The sequence below is a fragment of the Mustelus asterias genome, chromosome 15 (genome assembly GCF_964213995.1).
Source record: "Mustelus asterias chromosome 15, sMusAst1.hap1.1, whole genome shotgun sequence".
NCBI classification, from domain to species: Eukaryota; Metazoa; Chordata; class Chondrichthyes; order Carcharhiniformes; family Triakidae; genus Mustelus; species Mustelus asterias.
Window position 1 is genome coordinate 92033565 of NC_135815.1, and position 9261 is coordinate 92042825.

Genomic DNA, 9261 nt, shown 5'->3' on the forward strand with positions numbered 1-9261 from the left:
CTGAGAGGATGATCATTACAGAGAGTGAGTAAGGGGAGGGGGGAGAGTAGGGGAAAGAGAAGAGAGAGGAGAGGAGGAAAGAGGAGAGGGGGAAAGAAAGAGGGGGGAAGAAGGGGGATAGTTGCAGTGTTAGGTGGGGCAGGGAGAGGGGCAGGGGGAGCTGGGGCAGGGGGAGAAGGGCAGGGGGAGCTGGGGCAGGGGGATTACTGGGACAGGGGGATTACTGGGGCAGGGAGAGGGGCAGGGAGAGCTGGGGCAGGGAGAGGGGCAGGGGAGCTGGGGCAGGGGGATTGCTGGGGCAGGGAGAGGGGGAGCTGGGGCAGGGAGAGGGCCAGGGGGAGCTGGGGCAAGGGGATTACTGGGGCAGGGGGATTACTGGGGCAGGGGGATTACTGGGGCAGGGAGAGGGGCAGGGAGAGCTGGGGCAGGGAGATTACTGAGGCAGGGGGATTACTGGGGCAGGGAGAGGGGCAGGGGAATTACTGGGGCAGGGAGAGGGGCAGGGGGATTACTGGGGCAGGGAGAGGGGCAGGGGGATTACTGGGGCAGGGAGAGGGGTAGGGGGAGCTGGGGCAGGGAGAGGGGCAGGGGGAGCTGGGGCAGGGAGAGGGGCAGGGGGAGCTGGGGCAGGGAGACGGGCAGGGGATTACTGGGGCAGGGGATGGGCAGCCTGCAGGTGCCCGGGGAGCTGGCCAATGAGTCGGAGTGGATGCCCTCTAACCAGTCGGACTCTGTGTGGGCAGAGGGGGGGCAGCTGGGGGCTGGCACGGTGCTGGTGCAGTCGGTGTACGCGCTGGTGTGCCTGGTGGGGCTGGCGGGGAACTCCATGGTGATCTTTGTCATCCTGCGCTACGCCAAGATGCGGACAGCGACCAACATCTACATCCTGAACCTGGCGATCGCGGACGAGCTGTTCATGCTGAGTGTGCCTTTCCTGGCCGTGTCGGCGGCTCTGCGGCGCTGGCCATTCGGCCCGCTGCTGTGCCGGGCCGTGCTGAGTGTGGACGGAATCAACCAGTTCACCAGCGTCTTCTGCCTGACCGTGCTGAGCGTGGACCGCTACGTGGCCGTGGTTCACCCCATCAAGGCAGCCCGCTACCGCCGCCCCAGCGTGGCCAAGCTCATCAACCTGGCCGTCTGGCTGCTCTCGCTGCTCGTCATTCTGCCCATCATCGTCTTCGCCGGTACTAGCCCGGCCGGCGGGAGCGGAAAACGCGGCGGGACCGGAGAAGGCGGCGGGACCGGAGAAGGCGGCGGGACCGGAGAAGGCGGGGTGGTCTGCAATTTCCTCTGGCCCCGCCCCGCCTGGTCGGTGGCCTTCGTCCTCTACACCTTCCTGCTGGGCTTCCTCCTGCCCCTGGGGGCCATCTGCCTCTGCTACGTCCTGATCATCCTCAAGATGAGGGGGGTTGCCCTCCGGGCGGGTTGGCAGCAGCGCCGCCGCTCCGAGCGCAAGCTGACCCGCATGGTGCTCCTGGTGGTGGCTGCCTTCGTCCTGTGCTGGCTGCCCTTCTACGCGCTGCAGCTCGCCGGCGTGTTCCTCGCCCGCCTGGACACCACCCTCACCCACCTGTGCCTCATCCTCAGCTACGCCAATAGCTGCGCCAACCCCATCCTGTACGGCTTCCTCTCCGACAACTTCAGGCGCTCCTTCCAGCGCATCCTGTGCTTCCGCTGGCTGGAGAACGGCACCGAGGAGCCCGTCGACTACTGCGCCGCTGCCGCCGCCACCGCCGCGCTCAAGAGCCGGGCGTGCGGCCCGTTGGAGTTCCAGGCCGACCAGCTCGCCTCCGAGCCCGTCTACAGGAACGGTACCTGCACCTCCAGAACCACCATGCTGTGAGCACGCACACACTGGAGTATCACACACCCTGGACTAGCACTCAGTGGAATATCACACGCTGGAGTATCACACACTGGAGTATCACACGCCCTGGACTAGCACACCGTGGAGTATCACACACACGAGAGTATCACACACACTAGAGTATCACACACTGGAGTATCACACGCCCTGGACTAGCACACACTGGAATATCACACACCCTTGGACTAGCACACAGTGGAGTATCACACACACGAGAGTATCACACACAGACACGCACTGGAATATCACACACACTGGAGTATCACACGCACACACGCTGAAATATCTGGAATACACACACTGTATCAACCCAATGTATCAGGCACACTGGAATTATCTGTCTCACACACTGTATCAATCCAGTGTATCACACACACTGGAATATCACACATTGGAGTATCACACACACTGGAATATCACACACTGAATTACCACACACACTGGATTATCACACACATACACACTGGATTATCACACACATACACACTGGATTATCACACGCACACTGGGATATCTCCCCCCCCCCCCCCCCCACCAATACCTCTTGACTTTTTTTAATCAAAAGAGAAACATGTTAAATATATTTTACTAAAAATGTAATCAGTTATCGTCGTGTTCCTGCTACAAGTTGTGGTAGTTCAGTGTTCTATGATTAATACTGTGTTCCCAAGTGAGTCCTTTTCTCTGTCCCCCTCTCACTGCTCCTCACCATCATTATGGGTTGAAATAAAATGCTGGATAAACTCCGCAGGTCTGGCAACATCTGTGGAGAGAAACATTGGGGATCTCAGTGAAACAGTTAAGGTTTGGGATCGAAATGAAACAAAGTTAAATATTTGGAATCTTAATGAAAAAGAATTAAAATGTTTAGGATCTTGATATAAAAGAGTTAACCTGTTTGGGATCTTAATGAAAAAGTATTTAAATGTTTGTGATCTTAATGAAAAAGTTAAAATGTTCAGGATGTTAATGAAAAAAGGAGTTAATTTTTTTGAGATCTTAATGAAAGAAAGTTAAGATTTCCGATCTAAATAATCCAAAGAAGGATCTGAAAGATTTACTGTTTCTCTCTCCACAGTTGTTTGCCAGACCTGCTGAGTTTTACCAGCATTGTCTGGTCCTTTTAATTTAAATGTTCAGATTTCCAGTCTCCGCAGTAGTTTGCTTTGACATTGATGTGAGCTGTTCCGACTCCTAAGGGATTAACCCAACATCACATTTAATTTGAGCCCTCAAGATTCTTTCTGCCTCCCCGCCCCCCCCCCCAATGTATAACCACCGCCAAATAGGGAAGTCAATGGAGCTCCGAGTTTAAATGCAAAATGCACAATCGCTGAATGCCGGACACTTGAGTGAATATAGTCGGGTTGTTGCTATAGCGCTGCTCTGTTGACCAAGATTACGGGAGGTGTGGCGGGGGGTCGATGGAATGTGATTCTACTTTCTTGAGCAGAAAGCTTGGATTATTAACTGCACGTCGGATCAGAATTGTACTCGTTGTAAGAATAATTCACCAGCTATGTTGATCAAAAGATTTTGTTTTGTAAGTTCACGCATGGTTAAAATTTGTTTGAAAAGTAGGGGAGGTGGGCATTGTACATCTCACCCCATAGTTTTTGCTGGTTTTCGATCATCCCTTACTCGGTCATGTCGAGTGCTGGACTATAGTGAAAGCTATTTTGTCACATGTCAGAGTACTTCACCCCTAGGACATTGTAATCACAGCTTTGCGCACTCACCGTGCCTCTGTGATTTTGTAATATTCAATATACAGAGCTGAGTATTCTGAAGACTCGCATCAAAATATCCCCATTGAACAGAGATGTAAAAAACTATCACAGCCAGGACACGGCGACAGCAGGGTGGCACAGTGGGATGACACGGTGGCACAGTGGTTAGCACTGCTGCCTCCAGGTCCGGGGACCCAGGTTCGATTCCCGACTCGGGTCACTGTCTGTGTAGTTTGCACATTCGCCTCATGTCTGCGTGGGTTTGCTCCGGTTTCCTCCCGCAGTCCAAAGATGTGCGGGTTAGGTGGATTGGCCATGCTAAATTGACCCTTAGTGTCCCGGCGTGCGTAGGATAGAAGGATTAATGGGGTAAATATGTGGGGCTATGGAGATAGGGCCTGGGTGGGATTGTTGTCAGTGCAGGATCGATGGGCCGAATGGCCTCTTTTTGCACTGTAGGGATTCTATGACAAGAAGCAGAAGAGTGTCCCCACCATAAGTTAAATATGTGCACAGAGCTTGGAAATGATTACAGCTAGACAGTTACGATGGAGCAAATGAACTAAAGGCAACTTTTGATGTCAGCACAAAACATGCTTGGGTAGGAAAGATTAATTCTTATTATGTTCTCAATATTTATTGCATTAGTTACATGAATTAAGACACGGGTTTTACATATGAATGCAACTGGGTAACTTCAGTGTTTCTCCTTTGATGCAAGCTTAACATGCAGCAGGTAGGCTAATTTACACAAAACCAAAAAATGCTGGAAAATCTCAGCAGGTCTGACAGGATCTGTGGAGAGAGAATAGAGCCAACGTTTCGAGTCTGGATGACCCTTCATTAAATAAATCAGAAGAAATTTATACTCTGAGGGTTGGGGGGGGGATGCAGTAATAGGAGAAAGGGAATGAAAGGGTGGCATGGTGGCAAAGTGCTTAGCACAGTGCCTCACAGCGCCAGGGACCCGGGTTTAATTCTGGCCTCAGGTCACTGCCTGTGCTGAGTTTGCACGTTCCCCCCGTGTCTGCGTGGGTTTCCTCCGGGTGCTCCGGTTTCCTCCCACAGTCCAAAGATGTGCGGGTTAGGTTAATTGGCCATGCTAAATTGACCATAGTGTCAGGGGATTAACAGAGTAAATATGTGGAGTTATGGGAATAGGGCCTGGGTGGGATTGTGGTTGGTGGAAGCCCAATGGGCCGAATGGCCTCCTTCAGCACTGTGGGGATTCTATGATTCTATGAATGTAAATGAGGATATGGAAGGCTGCTAAAAGTGTCCATCAAGTGATCAGAATGTGTGAATGACAGAATAGAGGTGCAGATTGTTAAGGGACTACCCCAAGAATGTGGCAGTTGCCCTGAAGAGGGGGGTTGAGGGGAGGGGCAGGGGGGGGTGAAGATGGAGAGTGAGAACAGGGAAGTGTAAAAATATAAGTGAGAATGAAGGATGATAAAGAATGGGATGAAAGGAAGATATGAAATAGAATGGAAATGGAATGAAGGTGGTGAGGGAAGTTCAAGCTCTGAAGTTGTTGAACTCAATGTAATTTACATATCCCCAAATGTGCCCTGGAATGATATTTAGCTTAGAGGCAAATTCTCAGCTGTCACAAACTAAACCTTCACAGTTAACTTATTGTTAATCCTAAAGCAAACTATTGCATGTCAAAAAATGGAAGTGTGGGTTGGATGCTGAGTGACACGTTGAGGTAGAAATTGCTGCTTGTTATGTTATTGTACAAGCCGCTAACATATTTGTATCAAGAAGACTTTGGAATGTTCCCAAATCCTTTCCAGCCAACAACATGTTTTAGACGGGTAATCACTGTTATAAATCAGACGGCAACATCCCACCCCTTGTAAATAAATGACAAGATCATCTGATTTAGCTGTTGCATGACAGTTAGCAAGGCATGCTCTGCCTTTCTTCAAAGTGTGCCTTGGGATCTGAGCATCCACCTGAGAGAGTCAACTGGGACTTGGTCATGGTGTTAAATCGGAAAGGCCATGCCTATGATATAGCAGTGCACTCTCAATGCTTACTGAATTACCAGCCCAGAATATCTTCTGGAAATCTCCGGAGCTGGGCTTAATAGCCTCACCCTGTAGGTTAGATATGACAGCATGACCAAGGGGTCAAGACTGAACCCTATCCCGGCCGGTTGGCGAAAGGGCGGCACAGTGGGGCAGCATGGTGGTAGAGTGGTTAGCACTGCTGCCTCACAGCGCCAGGGACCCAGGTTCAATTCCTGGCTTGGGTCACTGTCTGTGTGGAGTCTGCATGTTCTCTCCATGTCTGTTTGGGTTTCCTCCGGTTTCCTCCCACACTCTGAAGGACATGCTTGTTAGATGGATTGGCCATGCTAAATTCTCCCTCAGTGTACCCAAACAGGTGCCGGAGTGTGGCGGCTAGGGAAATTTCACAGTAACTTTATTGCAGTGTTAATGTAAGTCTACTTGTGACACTAATGAATAAACCTTAAAACTAATGAAGGCGACACTTATTTGAATTAAAATTGAATCTCATCGGGCAACACAAGGGCGGCACGGTGGCACAGTGGTTAGCACTGCTGCCTCACAGCACCAGGGACCTGGGTTCAATTCTGGCCTTGGGTGATTGTATGTGTGGAGTTTGCTCATTCTGTCCATGTCTGCGTGGGTTTCCTCCGGGTGCTCCAGTTTCCTCCCACACTCCGAAAGACATGCTAATTAAGTGGATTGGCTATGCTAAATTCTCCCTTAGTGTCAGGGGGAATTAGCAGGATAAATAAGTGGAGTTACGGGGATAGGGCCTGCGTGGGATTGTTGTTGGTGCAGGCTCGATTGGTCGAATGGCCTCCTGTGCTGTGGGGATTCTATGACTCTATGAACACAATAGCTTTCAAAAATGCACATAGTGCGATCATGGATAGAATATAAAGTCAAAGGCCGGGGTTGTAAATCTTTCCTCACTATGTGATTAATTGAGATATGTAGGTTAGGTGGATGAGCAAAGGAAAATAGAAGATTTATAAATATGCACTACAATATACATTATCTATTTTATTTACTGTTAAGTTTCATGACTCAGTACATGGAAAATCAATTAGCTATGATAATATAAATGGACATTTTACTTTTCTATTCATTAAGGGGATATGGATATTGCTGGCTGATTATTGCCCATCCCTGATTGCCCTTGAACTAAATAATTTGCTCAGCCATTTCAGAGTCAACCACATTGCTCAACTCACATGTAGGCCAGACCAGGTAAGGGTGGAGGATTTCCTTCCCCAAAGGGACACTAATGAACCAGATGGGTTTTAACAACAATCCAACAATGTTTTCATGGTCATCAATCGACATTTTGGATTTTTATTGAATTCAGATTTCACCATCCACTGTGGTGGGATTCGAACCTGGGTCCCCAGAGCATTACCCTGGGCCTCAGGATTACTAGTCCAGTGACAATACCTCTACACCACCAACTCCACTCCCCTTTATCAGTTGGAAAGAGTCAATGGGGATTCAATGAGTACAGTGATTAGCACCGCGACCTCACAGTGCCAGGGGCCCGGGTTCGATTCCGGACTCGGTTGACTGTCTGTGTGGAGTTTGCACATTCTCCCCGTGTCTGCGTGGGTTTCCTCCGGGTGCTCCAGTTTCCTCCCACAGTCCAAAGAGGTGCGGTTTAGGTTGGTTGGCCATGCTAAAATTGCCCCTTAGTGTCAGGGGGACTCACTAGGCTAAATGCATGGGGTTATGGGGATAGGGCCTAGGTGGGATTGTGGTTGGTGCAGACTCAATGGGCTGAGTGGTCTGCTTCTGCCTGTAGGGATTCTATGAGTAGGATGTTTGCCTTTTGAAACAGAAAGCGCGGGTTCAAATCCCACTCCAGAGACCTTTGTGTAACAATCTAGACTGACAATGTGGTCCAGCACACAATGAACTTGGAGGCATCATTGTTCTGAAGAGGTGTTAGATTCAGGCCCTCTCAAGTTAACTTAAAAGGATGCCATGATGCTACTTTGCAGATGAGTGCCGGAGCTATTTCTGATGTCCTGGCTAATTTTCATAATTGCATCGACAGCACAACAATGGATCATCTGGCCATCGTCACTTCTGGCTAGTGCAACCTTGCTGTGTACAAATTGGTTGCCGCATTACCGACATTATAACGGTGCCTACAGTTCAGAAGTACTTAATTAGCAGTAAAGCATCCGGAGGTTGTGAAAGGCGCTATATAAAAGCAAGTCTTTATTGACTTGTTGAACACAAGTAGTGTGGGTCTGTTTCTCAAAATACTCTTTGTTGACCAACAGGGCAAAACTGCAACTACTGCATTTGTGTTTTTTGCATATATGCTGCATTGTGTCCATTTCTGACCTTATTTGTTCATTTTCCAGTTATATCTGGAAGCGTGAGGTGATAATTACTTGAATGTTTTCAAAGATTTTGATGTTTCCTTTTCAATTTTACTGTTTGCGTTACAATATAACGCAATTGTCGCATACGGGAAAATGACATCAGTTACCGTCTTGGCTTATGCGTAGTTCATACTGTGTATGTGGTCCACGTAAATATGTCGGTTAAAAACTTGATTAATTTTTTTTTAAAGTTTGAGATAAAAATAAATGCAGGCAGTGTTTCTAAATTCCTCTCAGCGACTTCATTTGATTAGTTGACCCATGGGTTTCAGACAAGAGTTAACCGTCGTTTATTTTAGAACTCATGTTGTGATCTTGAAAAATAAAAGCAGCTTATTAATCGATATACGTCTTTCTGTTTGACAATCAATACAAATAATAAATGGTGGCTGCAGAAACAGGCTCAGTTTCTCTTTCTTTTCTACCTCTGAATGTTGTGTCTGATATTCAGTAACAATGGAGAACAGCAAGGCACATATTCTTCAAACATATTCTCGGGTCGCTGTCTGTGTGGAGTCTGCACGTTCTCCCCGTGTCTGAATCATAGAATCCCTACAGCACAGAAAGAGGCCATTTGGCCCATCGAGTCTGCACCGACCACAATCCCACCCAGGCCCTACCCCCATACCCCTACATATTTTACCCACTAATCCCTCTAACCTATGCATCTCAGAACACTAAGGGCAATTTTAGCATAGCCAATCAACCTAACCCGCACATCTTTGGACTGTGGGAGGAAACCGGAGCACCCGGAGGAAACCCACGCAGACACGAGGAGAATGTGCAAACTGCACACAGGCAGTGACCCAAGCCGGGAATCGAACCCAGGTCCGTGGAGCTGTGAGGCAGCAGTGCTAACCACTGTGCTACCGTGCCGCCCTACCGGTCTGCATGGGTTTTCTCCAGGTGCTCCAGTTTCCTCCCACAGTCCGAAAGGCGTGCTGGTTAGGTGCATTGGCCGTGCTAAATTCTCCCTCAGTGTACCCGAGCAGGTGTCGGAGTGTGGCGGCTAGGGAATTTTCACAGTAACTTCATTGCAGTGTTAATGTGAGCTTACTTGTAACACTACTAAATCAACTTTAAAAACTTTATCCACTGAGTCACAAATCAGTTCATATCTCCATTACCAGATCCAACAACAAGGCACTGGGTTTTCTTCTCCTGTTTATGTTTGTTCTGGAAAATCATTATCTGTACCATTTACAATCCGGGTGCTCCGGTTTCCTCCCATAGTCCGAAAGACGTGCTGGTAATGT

General features: G+C 49.0%; 1 protein-coding gene across 1 annotated transcript; it reads left to right on the forward strand.

Moving 5' to 3' along the window:
- Window positions 1-661: 661 nt before the first annotated feature.
- LOC144504753 (somatostatin receptor type 1-like) lies at window positions 662-1843 on the forward strand. The gene is made up of 2 exons (XM_078230496.1): window positions 662-1184; window positions 1248-1843. Exons 1-2 carry the CDS (start codon window positions 662-664, stop codon window positions 1841-1843), a joined length of 1119 nt encoding a protein of 372 aa, XP_078086622.1.
- The last annotated feature ends 7418 nt before the right edge of the window (window positions 1844-9261 follow it).

Coding starts and splice junctions, on each gene's coding strand:
- LOC144504753 (XM_078230496.1), top strand. CDS start 662: ATGGGCAGCCTGCAGGTGCCCGGGGAGCTGGCCAATGAGTCGGAGTGG. Junction 1,185..1,247: donor GCCCATCATCGTCTTCGCCG/GTACTAGCCCGG, acceptor GCGGGACCGGAG/AAGGCGGCGGGACCGGAGAA.